Genomic DNA, 22,807 nt, shown 5'->3' on the forward strand with positions numbered 1-22,807 from the left:
AAAAAAATCATTGAAAAACACCCGTCTGGAAGTTATTTTTTACCTATATTCTGTTCATTATTTTTCTGTTTAAACACGATACAACAATTGTCAATCACATCCAGTGTGAAAAGAAAGAGAACCTTCAAAATAAAAATCTGGAAATTATTGGTTTTATAGGGAACTATTAAATATACACTTATATGGAAAATCTGAAATGTCACATTAAGGTGCTGGCCTCCTTCTGAATATTATTTGTAATATATGGCTGATGAGCTTCAGTCATCATCTTCTCTTACTGCTATGGACACTTGACATATTGCCTATGTCAAAATACTTTAAAAAAAATGTTAAGCAAAAAACATGTCAGCATGTACTTCTGGTGCACAGTCAGTTCCAGGTGATAAGATAAATAGGAATATCTTGCTGACTTAAATTTGAGAGTTAACTATTCCTCTGTATGGATGAGGCAATACAGCAGCATCTTGGAACTGAACTTGCAGCTTTTCCATTTTATAAAAGCTCTTGCCCAAAATACTTTTAAATTCATCTTTTTTTTGTTTTACATGAAGACTGATTAAAGATAAAGTGTGTTGGCTGGCAAGCAAGGAGAATCAGGGCTCGAAGAAGTTTTATCACAGGCATATCATGTATTACCTATGTGGTAAAGAAAAGATAATGTTCACATGTGCTGTTGTTGTTAGACTTCAAAATAACAGTTCATGAGACCTTACCTGACCATTTATTTCTGTGACTCAGAGAGACTCCAAACAGAAAATGTGCTCATAGGAATATTTCTCTATACAGAAAATATTAATGCCTTATCAGAAAAATTCTGTCACAGTACTTCAAGAATCATTTGAAAATAAACCTATTTGCCAAGAATCACAAGTTTATTGGTACTATTGTTCTGCTCCAAGTTAAAAAATAGCAAATTTTGAACCTCTCAGATGTTTGGACATCAATGAAAAAATTTAGAGATGTTTTAACCTTTTCTCAAGAACAGCAGCATAACTAGCACTTGTAAAGTTAATAAGAGAACAAAATTACTCACAAACAGAGTAAATTGAGGGGCAAAATGTTGCATAATGGATATCTGAACACTTCATGAATCTTACTACCCTGACTGGTAGGGTTCCTATCTACATGTTCTCTTCCAATGTATCATACGGTAGACAGGACACCAGTTGCATCCACTTCCAGAGCATGCATGGTAATCCTGCTAGAGACTAAACTCAGTCTTGATAAACACTGATTTCTACCTGTGGGTTGGTGCTCTATGCCTGATATATAGAACTCTCACTGAAATAAGTGCAAATGCACTGTAGGTTTATATCACGAAAAAGATATTTTCTTATAGAAAATGTGAAATATTTTTCCATTATCATTTGACAGCTGTCTGTCAATAAAATTGTGCTTGCTATATGTGGAACAGTTTGTGAGTTCACTGATGGGTAGACTTGCAAAAGAGCTTCAACTTTTTTCAAAGCTGCTAAATCCTGAAAAATCGGTGAAAATATACATATATTGCCCTGCAGAGATAATTTTCTCAATGTTTTCTAAACTTTATTTATAGAATAAAACATAAGTGCTTAATTGACAGCTTCTGGGGAAAAGAAAATAGCTGCATTGCAGAGGGGCTTAGAGGAATGTACAGTCCTTTTCATGTATCTGCCCTTTGCTATGGACATTACAATCTCACAAAAACAGAGAAATCATTTGAGCATTACCTTGGGATGTAATCTAGACAGTTCTTATCACACTAGCAGCATTTCAGCTGTACCATTCTGTGATGCAGTGTTCAAAAACATAGTCAAAATTGCAACTCACCTTCTGCATCTTCTGGCCTTGTAAGATCAATGACACCAGGGCCCAGTTTTCCATCTTCACTGGGTTTCCCTGTTAACTGTGGGCCTAAATTCTCAAACCTCGTTCTTTCCTGGAAAAGAACAGAAGTAGTCTTTATGCTCCATGTAGGGTAGCTCTTACTACATACCTATATTTGTATGCGCAGAAACATGCATTATTTTTTTTAAATCTGAACAAATAACAAGTGCATTTAATTAGAATTCTAACTCAGAGATGATTTTTTACAGATTCTGAATGTTTGCATTTATGAAAATCAGTTTTAAATGTGCAGTATATACAGAAACTTTGAGATTATTTTGATCTGCATTTCCATAATGCATAAACAATTGTACATGCAAATACAAAACACTCTTGGCAGCAAACAGTGCTGATCAGTGCTGCTCACTTTGCCTTTCCACTTATTTTCTAACTTAAACTGGAAAAGACAATCAACATTTGGGAGATAGGAAAATTCAGACATTGAAAGAAGAGTTTGTATTAAAGCATACTGCTAATTTAATGGAAAAAGAATTTTTCTCCCACTATGAGATTTAAGTTTGCATTCGTACCTCTGAGAAAACGCACATCAATTTCATGCAAGAGGATTTTGAAGACAAGTATTTGAAAGAAGGAATAGTAGATGACAAAACTGATATTGTTATTTTGTCTAGTAATTTAAGTTGTACTTCAGTGAAAAGGGAATCTAAGGCGACTAAAAAAAAAAAAAAAAAAGGAAAAAGAACGTATAGTCCTAGAAGAGAAAGCTTTTGAGAGCTGGAGACCTCCGTAGGAAACCAGGAACTAGAAAGTAGAAACTGAAAGATATTTTATGTTTTAACCTAGCTGCTCAATCAACTACTGGACAAGGGTACTATAAATGACAGTGTAATATTGTCTCACAATAGCAGTCTCTGTAGTGCTATGTATCAGTAGCAAAGCATTCAGTGGTTATCATTAATTTAGCATTCTCATTTGAAGGAACATAACATGTTTTCCCTCTTGCCTTGTTGTTACCTCTTCAGACTAAATTTGGCATTATGTTGTACTTGCGAATGAATGAAACCTTGTTGTTCATTACTAAGAAACAATATTAAATGTCATGTCAGCTTGAATCCACAGACATGAAATACCAGCTTTCAGCTCTATGAACAGTTTCTCCATGTTATACTTAATGCATTATGCAGAAGTAGAGTGCTGATTGCTGTTCAGTCTATTGTTCAATGACCTAGTTCTGTGCTGTGCATTCTAGACGTAAAAAGAAAACATTAGGAGTTTCTTTCCTGCAAGATGGTTAGAAACTTGGAAATGTTCTTAAGGACAAAACATCCTGGATGGCTTTGACTCTTCATCTGCTCCAGCTCCAAGCACTTCTGCTTTCCAATGTCATTATTTTTCTACTATCATTATCTTTCAGTAAAGCAACACCAGCCTAACAGCTGAGGAATTCTTCTGATTCCTCATTCATTTGATTCCTTCAGCCATGGACTTTTAAAATTATTTTCTATTTAATTTGCAGAAGGAGACAAGAAAGCACAACCTGACACTGGATTTGCCACAACATGCAGCTGAGGCATTTCAGGTACTAACTGCATTTCTAAAGTTCCTCAGAATCTTCCAGCTGTTGAGTAAAATAACTCTGCATTTTGTATTTGGTTAACTTCTTAACTCTTGTTCTGTAAAATCTGTGGTTGATGAAGGATCTTACATATACAAAGGAATTAATGAAAAAAGAAACAGTTACAAATGAAATGTGACTGCAGAGAGGCACTGCAATACTAGAGGTCCAGTATTTTACCGAAAAATGTTGTGCAATGTAACACAGCTGAATCATCAAGATGTGATCTGTTTTACTGGTAGACAGAATAAGTTGGTCAAGGATTCTGTGTCCCAACACAAAGGGCTGATTTGCAGTTGAGATAAAACCAAAGATCAGTACTAAGAAAACAGCTTTTGGCACATATATTGTCTCTTCCACAATATTTGTGCTAAAAGCTTTTTCTCAAGGATGTTAACACAGCACCTGCAGCATTCTTGGAAGAACAGCCTTTAAGTGTGTTTCAGAAGAAGGAGAAGTACAGACCCGGCTACGTATCAATATGCACATTTGGAATATCTTTCTAGTCATTCATTCTCTTTGATTTTACCAGAAAATATTCTGTTAAAGAAAAAAAAAAAAAAAGAAAGAAAGTTTCTGAAAGAATATAAATATTTTGACATGGAAGGAGAAAAGAGAAAATTACATGATAAGGCTCAGGAACAGTAAAATGAAAGCACTTCTACCATAAAAAAAACTCCTCTTGTCAAACAAAGGAGATGTATTTATACTTATTTCATAATGCCCTCCTACTAATTCATAAAAAGCTGTAAGTCTTTGAAATGCCTGTTGAAGTCACTCCTCTACTTTCTTCTTTACTGCAAATAGTCTTCATAGTTATTGTAAATAAATTTTCAATATTTGCATTGCATTTAGACAATTTCAGAAAACTGTAAAAAACAGAAAAAAATTCTTCAATACCAATACTGGCTTTGTCCAGTAGATGCCTTTAAAATTCCATGACATTCAACAAATTCATAATAAATTTATTATTAAGAGACAAAACTTGTCCCACTAGGCTCCAGACGTTCTTTATGGGATTTGTCTTTACTCCTGTCTTGGATTCATTCTAAAGAGAATAGTTACTTGCACTAAAAATCCTTTAAAAGTATACCTTATTATTAGCATGACCGAAGACTGAGAGGAAGATTAATTCTGCACATACTATTCCTATATAAACAAAAAGAAGACATACCTTCATTAAAAAAATAAATGGCTATGCTTAGCTGCAATTACAAACAGCTACACACACATTATATTTGCAAACATGAATGTCGATGACGGATATATTGCAACCTTCCTAACCAATGTTAATGAAAAAATTAGGTGAGTGTGTAATAGATTGCACCACTATGGACAGTGCAGGTGTATTCTTCCCTGTAGCAAAAGCATTTTGGATGTCTATTTTGAACTGATGCTTTGTACTAGATATGGAGTTGATACTGTGCAGTCACAGTAGGTTTTTCCATTTAAATTTCAGAAAAAAGGTTTAGGACATGACACTGACAACGCTTTCTCGTGACAAGATCAACACAGTCAATTGGAGTTTGCACTAGAAAACTGAAAGCTCTTCCCAGCACAGTTCAGATCCTTTGTGCTTCTTTATATGCTGAACACATGGTAAAAATAATCACTTCTTTAAAATGAAGAAAAGAAGAGAAAAAAGATTCCTCTTAACAGCCAAATCTTAATTTTCTATTCTGTGATATGATTAGGCACTTATTTATGCGTTGTCAGTCACAAACATGCAGAAAACATAAAACTTATTGAAAAAATTAAAGTCTGCTCAACAGTCTTGCAGGACTGTTGGTTCTCTAAGTGCTTTGAAATTATGATGTATGAGGTAGATGTTGCATATTAAATCAAGATATTTAAATTATAAAGCCCCCGTTAGTGAGAGCTGATGAATGTTAAATGTTATGAGCCACAAGGCTGTGGCATCCATCATATTCACATATTATCACAGTCAGTGATTGAGCAGCTCCTGTGATGACAGATAGACTGCTAGACAGTTATCCCTTATTTCCAGAGTCTCCAAGCAAGCCTTTCAACCCCTTTGGCATTATTTTTAGCTTTGCATTAAAATACCACTTTTTGTTCACATTCTGGCAGAAAGTATCAATACTTTCTTCATGTGTGGAAGATGAAATAATGATTTAATGAAGAAAGGAGTAAAGAAAAAGGAAGAGTAGCCCCTACCTCTGAAAAGGCTGCAAACTTCAAATGACTAGAAACAAATATAAAATTGTGATCTTGTGAGAGAACAGCAATGAAACAGTAAGCACACAATAATGGCTTTTCTCTGCACTTAGGTAAAAGCTGAATTTTTGATGTGTGCAGTATATTTTCATAAAATTTTATATACTATGTTTTATACACTTATTGGCTATTCCATAATAATGTGTGTGCTAACAGTAAAATTGCTCTTAAATTTATGTGTGTTATTTATACGTTCCCACGTAACAATGCTTTTTGTTGTAAAAAATATTCTGTTTATTAATGTAACTTTACAACCACTGCATCCAAGATCCGTGGTAAATTAATGACATTTTTATTATTTTATAGTGTCATTAAATTTTTACTGATCACTCCATCAAACAGAAGCAATAAAGGCCATAATGCAAACTGGGACACTTAGATCAGGGGAGCAGGAAGGCATTCCATATAGTCTGAAGTAAACGGCTTGCTATAAATGATATTTATGCCATCTTTAAGGATGGGAGAATACTTGGACAAGTTTGGCAAAACTGTTTCTGTAGTACTGTGGATTGTGTACTTAAATAACAGTTTACTTGCCTGGAAGACAATTTTTTTTCAAACCATATGCGAGAAGATGACTGATTGCATCCATCTCTTGAAAAATAATATATGAAATGTAATAATACACTGGGCACCCCTCCCTTCTGGATTAGCAAGACTGATCCGACTATATCCATGCCTCAAATTATTTCAACATGCTTGCTTTTTCCACATCTGAAATGTATGCTTAGTCTGAAATGGAAAATGGCATGCACGCTGATCATTGTGTGCAATGATCATATATATTTTTCTTGCAAACAAATACTTTTTATTTAAGTACAAGTGTTTGGACAATGATGTAATACCTTTCATTTCAATACTCTAGCATGGAAGCAGTTACAACATTAATTCTAGGAACTGAATTAATACAGGTCGTTCACAGAAGCCACAGAGTTTATGACTGAAGGGATATTATTTCTTCTGAGGACAGTACTTTAGTTAGAATGACTACAAATAATTATCACATGTTGTCTTTATGTATAAAATGTATCTCAATTGAATTATTCCACACTAAATGCGCTAGTGGCTTATTTGCTAACTGTAATCTATTCCCTTCATGGACAGTAAACAACAGCCAAACAACTTACTATATTCAAAAAAAGGAAAGGACGTTTTTGATAGAACACAGAAAAAATTATTCCCAGTTTAAATAAGAAGGAATCACAAAACCTTATTTTCCCCCAGAAAGTCAAGGTACAAATGTCCCAAGCTTTTTACCTTCTTACAATTTTTTAACGGCTAGGACAGGAAAACTTAAATTACCCTCCACTTAGAATCTTTTGCAACATCTTGGCACAGCAGGGGTAATTACAAATTGACTTTCAGCCTTATCTCTGGATATTTTAGTTATTATGGGTGGGAAGTTTAAACATTAACCTTATTACAACAATGTCAATCATCATAATGGTGTGCAGGCATGCAACTGCTGGAATTCTTTGGATGGCAAAGCAGATAAACACAACAGTGGCATTATTGTTACAATTAAAAGCAAGGCCTTCGGTTTTGCACAACTGTGGTGAATATCTAGAACTTCTTCTCAACACAACAGCAGTGGGAGTTGGCCCAAGAAACCAGAGAAGTTAAATTACCAAAGCAGGAAATCTTATTGTAGGAATGCTGATACTTTGAGATATTACAAGAAATAAAGTAGATCTTTTCCATCCACTGATTTACAGGTTGCATGAGTGAAGGATATGCTGAGTTCTATGATGCTGACACAACCTGACCTTGTTTTATTTTTTCTAAGTGAAATATCTGAATTCAATGATCTCAGGAAACAAAGAATGACAGTTCAGTGAATTTTCACTGTGACATATAGCTGTTTTCAGTCTTTGAAGGTCTGTGTATTCTTCATAACCTGTTCCAGTACTATCATTTTATGCTGAACATACAGCATGGACTAGCATTCCTGACACATACTACAGATTTGTGTTACCTTATGATGCATCAAAACAAACAGCTTGCTTGAAAAGATGCGAGGAGAGAGAAGCATTAGGTCTCTTTTAAAATATATTCTTCCAACTTAAAGCATAACTGAAAAGTAAGAGATTAAATGCAGGTAATAGGGAATTTACATTAAAATTTCTTTGCCTGACTGGCAAGCCTCAGCTGGCTTCCACTCCAAAGTTGTTCATTAACAGAATTTCATACTGAATGTCATGACATGGGATTTTCTTCTTCTAAGACACAAGTTTTGGAGTCCAAATTGAGAATTGCAATGTCATCAGAATTTAGTGTCTGGAAAAAATTTTGAAACTCTTTTCTCTGATCAGAAATCGGAAGGATTTCGATTAATTCCCTGATTATTGAGAGCATTCAGCACAAACTAATAAGTTAATAGACTTCAGTGCATTAAAACTTGCCTTTAAAAATAAGTGTATGAATTAAAAAATATTTTTAAAAAGTAAAAAAAGAATAGACAGCAAATGTTTCCACCTAAGCAGGACACTGTGCCCTCCTACACATTAGCTACTGAAATACTCATAACTATTGCCACACTTGCAGGCACTGCTATGCTATGGATCTGCCCTGGTTAGATTACTTTCAACAGGATTACTGGACTTGCTGAGCCCCCTTAACCAAATGCTTTATGTCTTTGTTCATATGGTTTTAATATGGTTTTAACCAATTGCAAGGTTATTTATAAGTTTGCAACTCCCCAGTAGTTAGAATTATGAAGCGTTCAGACTTAAGCATATCCAGTTGTGTGGTAACCCAACTACTGCTTTCATGCGGTTTCCAACTTTTTATTCATGCACAAAGGCATGATGCATGTCAGTATCTGAGAACTTCCTGATTAACTCTTTGTTTCAGCAGCAAATTGGTACAGCACTCTACAGTAAAATTAGACATCAACTGAAACTTAAAGACTTAAAAAAAAAAATCACACTAACTGTGGAACTCCACCTGACACTGATGAGAGGTCATTAGTCCTTGAAAAACAAAGGGACAATCAATTAAATTAACAGCTAGCAAATGAAAAGCAAACAAAAGCAGTTACTGCTTTATACTCTGCATAATATGGCTGCAGAATTCACTAGAGGTCAGAAAGAGTCCAAAGCTTGGGCTGTCACTTGTTTTTAAAAGAGCTGGATAATTTTATGACTGTTAATAACATTTGTAGTAACACATGCTAAGATAATCAAATCTCATGTTCCAGAGTGTAAGCTGTTCAACTGCTGGGGTCAAAGAGAAATTCCCTTGTTCTCTCTGCTGCTCCCTTCCCTCCTGACCAACATCCACAGATGATTAACTGGGAGCTTTCTAGGGAGAGAAGTTAATTTTCTTTTATAACATCAGGCTCCCTACATTTAAGAGAGAACTGGTAAGTGGTACAGACCAAATCTATTTTCCTTGTAATTATAAAGAATCTGAATGCAACCATTTAAAAAACACATTTTCTTTTAACTAAACACATACATGTGCAATTTTGAGACAGACAAAAATAAACACAGATTACATTTGACACTGCTACTAGGAAATCGCAGGACTGAGGGTTTTTTCTGTGCTGTAATGTGACTAATGGAAGCAATTCAATAGCTACACTTCTGAATGGTCATTCAAATTTCCAACATTTCAGTTACAAGGATAAATGCACAAGTACATGGCAAAAGGGGGGGGGGGGCCTAGTAGACTAAATAAAACAGTGGAATAATAATATACATCTTGCTATATTTCAGTTTAATTTAGCAGCTGTTTGGACCTTGTCAGTTATGGACTAATTTTCACCAAGGATTTAAAAATGAAGACATTGAAATGCCATATAAGTATACAGAAATACTTTAACCAAATTTAGATGATGTCATGTTTCTGTACATATATCTGCATGCTTCCCCAAGCTTTTCTGTTTGTGACTATCTTTCATGAAAAGTATTGTCAGGCATTAGAAACAGAACACAATTTAGAAGATCAGAGATCTAGTTACTAGCCTCAAAACTGTGAATCTCCTTTTCTCATAATCACGTAGTAATATATTCCAGGCTGAAAACACAGCTTTAGCAAGAAGCCACAGCAGTATAACAACCAGTAAAACTATTCTAGTTCAGCACAACATTTTTTTTGGTATGAAAAAAAAAGGCAGAAAAGAAGTCATCAATTTCAATTTCATTGTGGTGATCTGCAAACCTCAACAGCACAAAGCAAATTCAGCTGCCCTCCTCACAAAGCTATGAAAAGAGAGGTCTTAAAAAATCCAGAACACATACACAGACATAAACACACATGCCACTGGTCAAACATCCTGCAAAGCAATATGATGTTCTTTAATGACTGATATGATGCATATATATGTTTGATTTCAAACCTATAAAAAGCACAGAGAAAGACAGATGATGTTCTCATAGACACTATGAAAACCATGCCTTCTGATAGGCACATCACATTTTGTGACACGATCAAAACATACTGAAAAACTGTGATAAAAATGAACTACATGATGCAATAATCAATTATCAAAAAGCAATAAATACACTTATCCTATTTTGTATGTGGGTAGTAGTTATAAAGGCTTAAAAGCAAATATTTCAAATATTCTACTCACAAGTATTTTTACAATTAAAGAACAAAACTTTAGGGAAAATCTGAATCTGCATTTTCTGCATGTTGTTACAGCAATCTTCGAATACGAATAGTGTTGTATATTGAAAGTATAGATTTCAGTAGCTCCATTAGAGTAAGCCCTCCAGGGCTTCAGAATTACAGATATACAACCCAGATACTCTGAATGAGTCACTGCTGGTACCTACCCCTTTTGTTTATCTCTATAACTAATGCAGGCCACTAGATATGGTGTTCCATAGCATTCTCAGGAAGACACCTGAAGTAGTTTAAATCGGTGATGCAAAAGTCACCTCGGCTTAAATGTTCATATTCATATTTAGAATTAGAAATGCAATCAAGGCAGTTAACAAAATCCCACCAAATGCTACTGTTTTCAAGTATACATCTTGCCTTGTGCTGGATGTAAATATATAATTGCATGACATGCATATATAGATTAAGTAGGTCTTTTCGGTATTTCTCAAGCTGATTTTTTTTTTTTTTTTTTGGTAGCATTTTAAGTATACTTCTTCAGGGTTGCGTTTTATGATTTCTGTTTATATTACCCTGTTTATACTCAGGCCTTTTTGTTATGTTTAGAGAGAAAAGAAACGTATCACCACAGAATAAGGATGGGTGACAATGGAACAATGATAATAACATCATTATGCAGTGTTTTGCCTCTTGTACCCCCATCACTGCCATGTTTTTCTCTGATTATTTCATCCTCGGGAAAATGTGCCGCTTACTGTTTGTGTCAGGAAGGCAAGATTACTGTTTGCATGATTACAATATCAAGTATGATGTACGTAATGCCTGTGATAATACAGATGCATCCCTCAAATACCTCTTGTCTTTAATCTTCATTCAGTGAGGAAAAAAAGAAAACAAAACAGTGAGATGCAGATTCTTGTAGCCTCATATTGACTTTAAACTTGTAAGGTGCTGAGTGCTTTCACTCTAGTCTAACAGAGGCCTCAAAGACTCCAGGGGAATATTTAAGTGTTTATATTAAGAATGGACTAATGCACTTCACTGAATCAGTTTACACTGAATCCAGAATAAGGATTAAAGATCTTTCCAGGCTGAAAAAGATGCTTTCTTCTTCTTACTGACTACTCCTTCCTTACTTTTAAGACAGGTAGGTTGAAGGCCTTCTAGTATGAAGAATTATTCTTGTTTAGGAATAAAACAATAGAAAGCCAAGAACACAATCCTGTAAAGATTTATGCAAGCAGACAAGACTTTGCATTAACAATGTCCTAACTGAAAGCAAAGGAACGACTCCCTATCAGTGAAATAGATATATTTACCTAATTATCTTTCTAATATAACCAGAACTCAGTTGTTTATTATTTGCTTTTTAAAATTGGTACTCAAGGAAAAAGCAGCCTAAATTGGACTTATAAGCACTATAAATTCATCAAAAAAAAAACCCAAACACCAAATAAGCAACTGATAAAGCAGGATAAAGGTTCCACTTGCTACGTCTGACATGCAAATGCAGGCAAATACATACTTTCTGGAAACTAGGAGAGATTTACATCTCTTGGAAGGAGTAAGTCTTCCATGCAGGAAGTATGAATCAAAATAATCCAGAGAGATAGCACTTTAAAAGGGTAAATAAAGGCTATGCATTTTTTTTCACGCTGAATCCAGGAAACCTTACACCTCAAACCATCTTAAATGCAAAATGTACACCTACAGGCTGAAAAAATTATGTGCTTTTACTGCTGCAATATACAAAGACAAAACTACTAGCCATCTGTAGCTAATGCTACTGGCAAAAATCCATGCTCTAGCTTTTCATTTAAAGTAGAATGATTTTATAAACCTTGTTTTGTTTTTATCATTAAAGCTTGTTTAAAAGTTCCCACATAAGATATCCATTAAAGTACTCTTCAGCTCAATGCAACAATGACAGTTCAGAAAATGCTTTTATTCCTTAACAACCAATCTTGAATGGGACTTTCAAAAGCAGTGGTTTCACTCACAAAGCATATAAGCCACCTAGGTCCCACTTGAGACCTATTTTTAACCTCATTTTTAGCATAAGCATAGACTGGGTCCTACTATTCTCTCTGCATTTAAAATGAACATTTTCTTTCTTTTCCCCTATCCTCACTCATCTGCTCTAGATGACATATATGGAAAAGTTTGTGCGATTCACTGAAGGAACATTCCAGCAACTCATTCCCGTGGAATATTTTTGTGGCTCTGTGGACAAACACAATCTGTACGAGAGAATTTCCTGTCTCATACCTTCCTTACGCCTTTGTATACTTGTATACTTTATAACTATGGTCATACTTTATACCTATGTCTTACAGGAAAGAGAATAATAATAATGTCTTGGGGAAGCAATCAGTATTTTGGAGCTTTTTAATATTATATACGTAGACAATTCTAACACCTACTACTGTGCACTAGTAGTACCCAAATAATTTTAAAAAGGAGGTTGGTAATGGTATCTCCAGGCACAGAGAGGGGAAATTATTATCTTCTGGTTAACCAGGAAGTCAATGATTAAGCTGACAACTGAACCCAGGACTTCTGAACATTAGGCCAGTCCACCAGCTGTTATGCCACACTGCCTCTGCTGTAAATCTGTTTGATAGATTTTTCAGTCATGGAACATTAAAGGCTCTGCTCTTGTCTAATGGATACGTTTAAAGAAAACAGTACAAACAAAAGCAAATGTAACACTTAAATTATCTGAGACAAACTGCTTTGATGTCACACTCCTACTGGAGACTTATGTACACTTATACATACTGAAAAATATTTTAGCCAGTACCACTAGCTGGCATGCTGGTATCTATTTATGTCTGAAAAGGGAATATAATCAGTTTTAGTTGGCTAAGTACAATCTAAGCCAACTTCTATATTATGACCAAAAGCTTGGCAGTGCAGTAACAGTGGCAAGTAGCAGAAAATTGCTTACAGTGTTATTTGCCAGATTACTTGAACGATTGGGTTTTCAAGAGAGTTTGAAGTATTAAAAACTTAAGACTTGGAAAAGCCTTGGACTGTGGATTTTTGTTCCTACTTGCAACATGATGAACAGGAGAGGGTTATGATACAGTATGACTGACTAAATGAAGCTTTTTTTTCATAGAAACCACCCGAAACATTTAGGAGCAGTTCAGTTTTAACAGTTAAGATATTTTTCTTAATTGAAGATTTAGCGCACCAATTGATTTAGATTAAATGCTCAACCTTTCACATCTACTTGTTTAAGATTCATGTTGACGTTGTACTAAACGCAGCCATACAGTTTCTATTCCAGATAAATTGATCTGACTACGAGCCCTCACTCTTTAGTATGATTTGTGCTCGAAGATAAATCAATATTTAATATCTCCTGCAACAGCCCCAATAGATAATTTTAAACCTTTTCTCCATCCCATTAAGTTACCTTTAAAAATTCTTTATACAAGACTTCACAGATGACTTCTGAAAAACTAGTTTATGAAAAGCAGCATGAAATTCATTAATTCAGATGGAAAGGGTTTTCTAATCTTGCTGCATTGTGCTAATCTCTAAATCCATCTCTGTTTAGCTAATTCTCCTGCTCAGCTAATTTGAAGAATAAAGAAATACTTCCTGTAAATCTGTAACATAGATTTTAAACATAAAAAAGATATCCTTCTGCTGCTTGTAATACAGGACAAGATATCTCCAGGGTGTGGATTTCTGCCAAAACAGGCTGACCAAAGCTCTCCCTGACTCCCTGTGAGGAAGTGGATTCTGTATCATCAGGTACCAACCTCCACGTACCTCCAGCCTTGCTGCCACATCAAGTAAGAGAAGCAGTATGTTAAGAATCAGTATGTCAGGCATCAGTCACATCCCAGCCTCCATTTTGAACATTAAAATCTCCTGTCTGCTCCCTCGCCCCTCCCGGCCTTCCAAGCTGGTGGAGCCACTAAGAAGGAGGATAAACATCTCTTCCCCCTCCCTCAAAGCTCTACTATGGCTAAGGGCCCCACGGGGATAGGAGCCTTTGATATCAGAAGAATGCAAACAGCGAGGCTCAGGTTTGCTGCTTCTTAGGGTTTAGAAACAGAGACATAAGAGGAATTTCAAATGATTATATATTGGGAGAACTGAAAGGGATGATGGCAAAAGAAAGGAAAGAACTATACACTCTGCAAGTACGGGGTTGTATATCCACCATTCAAATTATAGGATCTTCATACTCCTCTCTGTACTTTCCCTTTCTCCTATCTCCTACTCTGCATTTTTTTCAAAATGCAGTTTCATGAACACTGTATGCAGCAGCAAAGCTCTGTCCTCATCCTCCAGCCTACTGGTTCCCAATACAGTTCACAACCCTTTATATCTTCTGATTCAACTGTTTATGGTGTCTTGCTGAAAATTCAAACAGTGAAACGATCCAGTTTAACAAAAGGAGATGGAGAACTTTTTTGTTTTGTCGCTTTTACGGCAGAGTTGCTCAAATAGTTCTGTCCTTGAGGGGGCAGTGAGCTGCACCCCAGGTTGCTGAGAACCTCTTTGCACTGGAGGGGCAGTGTGTGGGACCTAGATAGCTTTTGCCTTTCAAATCTATTAAAGATCTTCATTTCTGGAACTATACCTGCTTTGGTTTGATTCAAAGCACAGCCTAGAAGGGTCTGATCCTAAATGAGTTCTTTTATCACTAACAAAATAAAAACAATAAAGAAAAAACCCTATATGACTGACTAACTTATACTGCTGTTTACAATTGTACCTCTATTCCTTTTCTACCAAGCAATCAAAAACATGTTAAGTTGTGTATTTTACTTATGCAAAACGTTCCACGTTTAGCTTAGCTGTCAACTCAAATCAAAGCAGATTTAGCAATAAAAATGCAGTTATATAGAGAACATACTATAAAGAAAAAATGAAATAATATTCACTTTTTACCATGTAGTACTTAAGTGGGAATTTTACTGTGAAAATTGAGTGCTATTCTATTAATTAATTAAGCTGTGACAAACAGCAGCAATATGAGGATGTTGTTTTCATGAGACTACAAGAGTCCTAGCAAAAGCACAGTGAGGGTAAGCAGCAGGGAAGAGCAGCAGTAGGGAAAAAAGGAAAGGAGAAACAAGCTAGCAGATCATTGCAAACACTGCAAAAAAATTCCCTTCTCATGATAAGCAAATGATAGAGACTTTCACTACGTAAACCATAGTCTCCACTACATTATGAGCATTTCTAATACCACATGAGTGGAATCTCAGGATAGCTGAAGGATGAATAAGTGATGTGGGTCCTGATTCAGGTAGGCACATGCTGAAATCCATACTTAACATAGCAAATGCTTTACATTAGGAAAACTTAAATGGGTTCACCAACAGGAAATTTTTCTCCACTTCTAACTGGATTCTTTATTTTCTTATCACACATAATCCCAGGTAGCTACATAAAATGGCATGGATGCAAATAAAGGGAAATTACTTGATAAACCAAGCAAGTAGTACACTTCATGTCCTTCCCTTATGGGATAATTCACACATTCACTACAAATCTCCCATACTGCAGTTCATTACTTATGCCTGTCCATGGTAGAGTATATATTGGTAACCTATGGACGTCTTTTGGACTGAATTGAATGGAAAACCTAGATAGCAGAGCATGCTGTTTAGTGCAGAGAACTGACCGTTATCTCAGTCTATATTTTGTCAGTCTGTAACTATGAATATTAACTCTGCCTGTTCCTCACAAAGAAAGATAAATAATAAACCATAGATGGAGAGTGGGAGGAAACCTTTGAAGGAAAATATCTTTCTTGCATTTGTAAGTTTTATGTTATTTAGAGTCATAGAATCATTTAGGTCAGAAAAGATCTTTAGGATCATCAAACCCGACCCTTAACCTCACTCTGCTATGTCCTCCCCTAAACTATGTCCCTACACAACTTCTAAATACCTCCAGGGATGGTGACTCAACCACTTAGTGCCTATTGCAATTCTTGACAACTCTTTCAATGAAGAAATTTTTCCTAATATCAAGTCTTAAAACTAGAAGGGAAACAAAGAGTTTCCTTTCTGAAAGGAAACAAAAAATTGGTGTACACTTCATCAATGAGGCATTCATCCTGATGCAGTGTGATCTGTACTGTGATATTGAAGAACAAGACAAGTTATGCAGAAGTTATGCAGGTAAATCGCTTGATAAAGCCGAATCCCTTGGGAAGAAGAGTGCAGCCATACATCCTAATCTTATTCATGAGTATTTTAAGAGCTTGAGTGGCATCAGGTGAGGAACAGAACTCTGGCAAGGAGCTGACAACAGAATATGTTTTGGCAATCTGCTGAACCCTTGACGGACCAAGAAGTTTTACAGTATGTGATGTGTCAGTGACTCACTTTGTGCACAGTTCTAATGCACATCCTCCCAGTGATGGCTTCTATTGGTACTGTCATCTGAAATATAGCAAAGAGTGTTCCTGTGCTTTAGAAATGGAAGGGAACAAGCACATAAAAGTAGGATGCACTAAACGAGAATCTGCATGTATACAAAAAGATAGATCATCTGAATAGGAGTCATATAAAGAAATTATCACTTAGCAATGAACTCAAGGATGCAAAGAAAATGGCAATGAGATAAGAATGCATCCTTTACCAGCTATCTCAAGAAGCCTTTGGCAATACAACAGTGAAAGCATGCAACCCAGCTACTGATCAACACAGGTCTGACATTAAACCACGAGTGTCCACTTCTCTTACTGGCTGTTTAATAAATTGCTTTCGAACGGGTAGAGGTGAAGAGGAGATATTTCCAAAACCTTGTCTCAGCGTTCTCCCTCAGTTAATGAATGTCAGCAAGTGGAAGAGAACAGAAATTTGATATGTTTTTCCAGCCTTTCTTGTAGGAGCATTTGCAACATGTTAGAGGCCACAGGCATAAAAGTGAAATACTAGGAAATTAATGTTGTCTGTAGATTTTCAGGATGTAAGCTCGCCAACTTCAGCTTGTGGGTTAAGCATACTTCAGGTTTTAAGTAGTGTTATAACAGCTTACTATGACTTGAACATGATTTTAGTACAAGCAATCTGATGTTGAATATCATTTATTACCCTGTTACACATTTCCAATTGAGATAGACCTGTTTATGTAGTTAGTATTATATGACTACAGATGCACAAGCTATGTGCAGTGAACAATTTATCCAACAAATATAGTCTTTCTTATCTTTTCAAACTACCTGGAGGATCAGCAGTTTCTATACATGTATGAGTAAAGTGTCAGTGTTCTAACTAACTTTTGAGTTATGCATGAACTATGCACTTTAATGCCCAATAGTCCACTGCTTGTGATTTATGCTGTAGCTGGTCACCTAAGACAAATTATATTTTATATGTCTGACTCACTGATAAGTATTACAACATTGCCTTAAATTACCTGAAAAAAAAACCCAAAACAACTGGGAGTTCTTTCAGCCAAAAGACCTCCCAGGTAGTGGAAAGCCTTTACCTCTATCTATCAACTCCCGCATCCATTAGCTTCAACATCACAGAAAAAAACTATGAACATGTATCTAGCATCCTACTGGTAGGAAAAAGACAGAAGTGGAAAGGCATAGTGCTGCAAGGCCTGCAGGACCCCTAGAGTAAATTGCTGCAGAGTTCACAGAGTTGCTGTAATATTCTATAATTAGCACAGACACTGTATCAGGCTATGGAAGGACTCCCTGATATTGCATTCCTCATTCGGTCAGCATGGAGTTTGAAGTGGATGCTGCATCAAAGCCTCCATTTTTTATGAACAGGGCGTGAGCAATTTGGGCATAACCAGCAAATGCTTAATTGTGCACAAAGTCCATGCTCATATGCAAATACACCCATAGAAATAAAAATCTATTTGCATGAATATTTGTGAAAAGAAAACAAAGGAAGGAACAAGCATGGTCAAACTTCATTAATCATATTTCAAACAAACATTTGCAAATACGGGTTTGCATTATTTGCTCAAGTCTTTTTGTGAGATAAAAGAAGACAATTTTACCTGCTACGACGCTTATTCTTTTGTCTGAAGCAGAACAGTTAAGTCAGCACAAAGTAGCTTAGATTTCCACAAATAGACACCTAAGTAAATATCCTTCAGCAACTGGGAGTGTATTTCAATTTATCATACCTATTGATGCAGCTGAATGATACTTGAGAAACAGGAGACATTTTTAATTTTAGAAAGTCATGAAGTATCAGAGAAAGTAATCCCAATTTATCCTTGCTGTACTTAATCTACTGCAGTTAGAGTATATTGGCAATGCATTCCATGCTGTGAATTTACTTAGAGGAATAGACAGTGCTTGGAAATAAACGACAGTAGCTTTTCTGGGTGTCTCGGCTTGTATCTAAGTGAAAAATAATATGCAAATATATTCTGTAGTTCTCAGGACAGTTGAAGAACTGATATGATAGGATTGTGCAGATGCCACTCTGACCCACAATTTAAACCAATGAATATATTCCTGTTCTAGCAAATTTATGCCTGACCAATAATTTTCAACCTATCTTTATTGTTTTGTGGAGAAGCATAATAAAAACATGGAATACATTTCACTATATATCTGCCAAGTTTCCCGAGTAGCTTGGGAAATGTATTGTACATAAGCAGATACAAACTTCATGCTGTTACAGTCATCACAAAGCCACTATCCTTTATGTCGGGACATCATCCTTTGGGAAAAAATATCCTTGTTGGTTTGTGCAAATTTTTCAACTTTCACCCTTGGGATCCATTCTATTCTAATTTTGTTCCTTTGAGATTTTCTGTTGCTCCAAGATTTAAGGGAGAAGACGAAACAGGGCAAAGCTTTTATCCTTTTCACAGGAAATACCCCATGCAAGTGAAAAAGCAGTGTATTTGGCATTTTTTCTTGAGCTGGAAAGGCAACGTAAGAAAGGGACCAAATTCTCTATTTATCATCATTATCATCATCACTATTAATTGCATGGAGGCAACCCTTGATTTGTGCAATTGAGTGCAGGTAATGGCAAAATTTCTAGTAGCCAATATTCAAATGCAAAAAAAACTATTAATACCAAAGAATGTGCTGGTTTCTTTCCTGAAAGTAATATTTTATTATTATGCTCTTATGATTGAAATGGAAACATTAAAGTATTTAAAACTTCACCTAATATGGGAAGTGTCTTCACTATACAGTGTGTATGTATATGTATGTATATTTATTTGAATTATGTTTCGTATTGGTTCTTTCTGTTTAAATGCATTTTCTTTCAGTTACTTACATGTGTACATCATTATTGGCCTGGTCAAACTTTTTTCAAAATTTATGGCCCAATAAAGATTTTATGATTTATACTTCAGGAAGATAGCATGTTTTTCACTGACTTGACTTATTTTGGTAATTTAGACAAATAATTTAGACTTTATTTTAATCAGCCTCCACATAATTTGAGGGACTAAGCATTTAACTGCACATCAAATATATTGGAATAGAAGTGCCCAAACTACCAACGTTATCAAGACAATTCTGGAAAGTAAAGTAATTGAGGAAAATGCTTAAAAGCAAAGGTCTGCACAGTAAATTCTTCCACAGGTGCAAAACTGGATCCATAGTAAGCTGCACCAAAGCTAACTTATCTGTAAATTTAGATGACCTACATATGCCAGAGATTTTGCACTCTTTTTGTCTTTTCACTGTCAGCTTTACAGCTTCAGTGAACATGTATTTTTAATGTGTAAATTTCAAATACATTATTTGTATGTCTTTCTACACACAGCATACAGAGTAAATCTAAAAAAAATAGTAGGTATATTCGTAGGCATGAAAATGAATATTTAGGTGTAAATACCAGCATTTGAGCAATATCGTGAACAGTTAAAGGCTGAATCATATATTACATACAGAGAGAAAGTTAACATTTCATGAGAAGCTTTAATATTTCTCTCTCTTGAATCTGAGGAACAGACTTGAGAAGATTTCACACCCACGGTCTCCTGCACCTGGTTCCTATTATAAACCTGGCCTTCATAATGGAGCTATGTTTTCCTACCGAGGCTAATGTTAGCAGTGGTATTTTCCTCCCAGAACTCTTACACTCTGAGTAACAGTGTTAGGGCTGTGCTTGACCCCTCTGCACGTGCTGTTACAATTTCTATCACCTTCCTCACTAAATACAATGAGATCAGATAAAACATTTCTTTATGTACAGGTACAATTTCTAAGCCTGATTTTATTTCCTGTGATATTTATGAAAGCCAGTGATATAGAACAGGCATCAAGGTTATACTGAAAGTCAGACCTTTTTTTCCTTGCTTGTTTTTTGTCTCTTTGAAAGATATGTTTGGAGACTCGGGGATTAACTTCTTTTTTACAAGATGCTCTGCACTGAATTTAATTTCAAATTACATTTTAAAGTTCTAATTGTAAAGATAAATTCACTGCAACACTTCTCCATGTTTGAGACATATTCAAAGCATTCAGCTATTCAAAGATGCATCTAATTCCTGATCAGACCTTGCAACAGAAAGAAAAAAGGAAAGAAAAGCAAAATACTTGCCATGCTATAGTGTTATCCTATAAATACATTGATTCAGAAAATTAATGCAAGACAATGAAATTTATACAAAATCAAAAATCATCAACACCTTGAACTTCTTGAAAAAACAACTGGGAATTCCCTGAAGTGATGCACTGCCTAGGAAGTCAAGCTGTAACACACACAATACACCCTGCAAAAATGTTGCTTGCAAACATTACTTTTCTCCCCCCAATTCATTGTTCTAAACTTACATTGATCTCATGCTTTACGTTATCCTGTCATGCAATTTCAAATAATGGAAGGCACAGCATAAATAAAAAGGATTTCTCCAGCTACAAAACTAAATGTTTGGAGTCCAGCATGTTTTCCAGTTCTAATAAAAGGGGGCAGTATTACATCAGTTGAAATTCTGAATTGTTCAAATTATCATAAAAAGTTCTGGGGAACGATACAAAGCTAACAAATTTCACTGAAAACAGGCTGTTACTGTATATGCAGTTACAAATCCACCTGTCTGCTTTGGTGTAAAATTTTCAAAGCTAATTTAGTGTGACTTAGGCTCCTGCATTGAAAGTAATTTAGAAAATTTTTACTTGATTCACCATTTTTCTTTGAAAATTATTAAGGAAATATTGCAGTTGATATAAAATGAAGGCACATTTTTCATGTAGGAAGGATATGTCCTAAGCCTAAAGAGGAAACTGCAAAATTGTTTCAGTTTCAAAACATTTTGGAAGAAAACATTTCGTATTTCTTTCTTTTTTTTTTAGTATAAAGACTTTTGTAAAAGAAAATATTAGTGTCCAAATATGGCTTTAGGAATTTAACCTCGAACACTCAATATAACAAAATTGTTGCTTACATTTGTTATGTACAGCCACAAGCAGATTACTAAATTGCCCAAATTTGGAGTAAAGCATAAAGAACATTTGTTTTATAAGAATTATGAGGACCGCTGGGATTTGTATTTGAAACTTTTCCTTATTCTGAGGCACTTAACTTAGACAAGTCATTTAAGTGTTATAAAATGATGGAACTGCAAAGAGGTTGTCTCTATGCAACGCATCCTTCTACGTCTCAAAAACTCCCCAGAGAAAGGTTTGTTGACTGAGCAGGATGATGTATTTAGGAAAAAGTTTCCCAGTTGCAGTGTCTCTTTGTGGAAATCAGATTCTTCATTAGACAGATGGAATACACTCCCACTCAGTTGAATAAATTGCCTATATTCTTACAAGAAAGTGAGACCACGCTAACAGTTCCTTAAGTAAATCAGTGTCTTTCTTTTTTCTCTCCATACAGATCCAGATTTTCTATTATAGAATCTAAATTTAAACTTAAATTTAATAGTATTGAGGTGTAACCTATGTGGGGTGGGGCCTTCCTTAAGTCACAGTGAGAAGAGAACTTTTTAAAATTACTATCAAGACAATAACATAATAAAAGTAATAACTTTAAAAAGATAGTCATTTGCCATTGACATTGTAATCCATTTTTTTGGCCTAATTATGAGATATTTGCCCTTGTATTATAAGTACAACTAAGATTTAACCAACAGAAATAAGGTTCCAACTGAAATTGCTTACAGTTTCTGTTATGTCTCCCAGCAGACTGAAACGTAAGCATGGCCTTATATTTACTAGTTATAAACATTCTTCTGTAAGAAACTAAAGGAAAGAAGAAAATAATTTTTTCTTGAAAGGCAAAAGCAAATCAGAATAGCCCAGTCCCTACAAATTTAAAAAAATATTCGTGAAGATATATAAAAATCCACAAGGCCCTTATGACAAATTCGTTCCTGTTCTCAATGTAAGGAAGGTCATGACTACGTTTGGTAAAAGGAGAAAAGATAGTTGAATGCAGGATGCACCGGAAAAATATTTTCTTAACTGTGTGCTTTTTTTATTTTTAAGCTGAGTTGAGAATAGGGAATGACTAATAACAAGGATGCTAGTTGCAAGGTGCTTCTCTTAGTAATTGTCTGAGAAACACCATACACTTGCAGAAAAGACAGCGTGACTCTTGCCTCTGTAGTTGTTTTGTCTATAAT

The 22,807-nt window shown here is 35.3% G+C and overlaps 1 protein-coding gene across 18 annotated transcripts in view; it reads right to left on the minus strand.

Moving 5' to 3' along the window:
- The window catches only part of SOX6 (SRY-box transcription factor 6), a 367,281-nt gene that overhangs the window by 28,636 nt on the left and 315,838 nt on the right, over positions 1 to 22,807 (minus strand). For all 18 annotated transcript variants that reach the window (XM_054067010.1, XM_054067011.1, XM_054067004.1 and 15 more), the window contains one exon: positions 1,810 to 1,918. In XM_054067010.1, coding sequence (XP_053922985.1) covers positions 1,810 to 1,918 — 109 coding nt within the window. The remainder of the gene's footprint in view (positions 1 to 1,809; positions 1,919 to 22,807) is intronic.

Source organism: Cuculus canorus, chromosome 5 (assembly GCF_017976375.1).
Source record: "Cuculus canorus isolate bCucCan1 chromosome 5, bCucCan1.pri, whole genome shotgun sequence".
Classification (NCBI taxonomy): domain Eukaryota; kingdom Metazoa; phylum Chordata; class Aves; order Cuculiformes; family Cuculidae; genus Cuculus; species Cuculus canorus.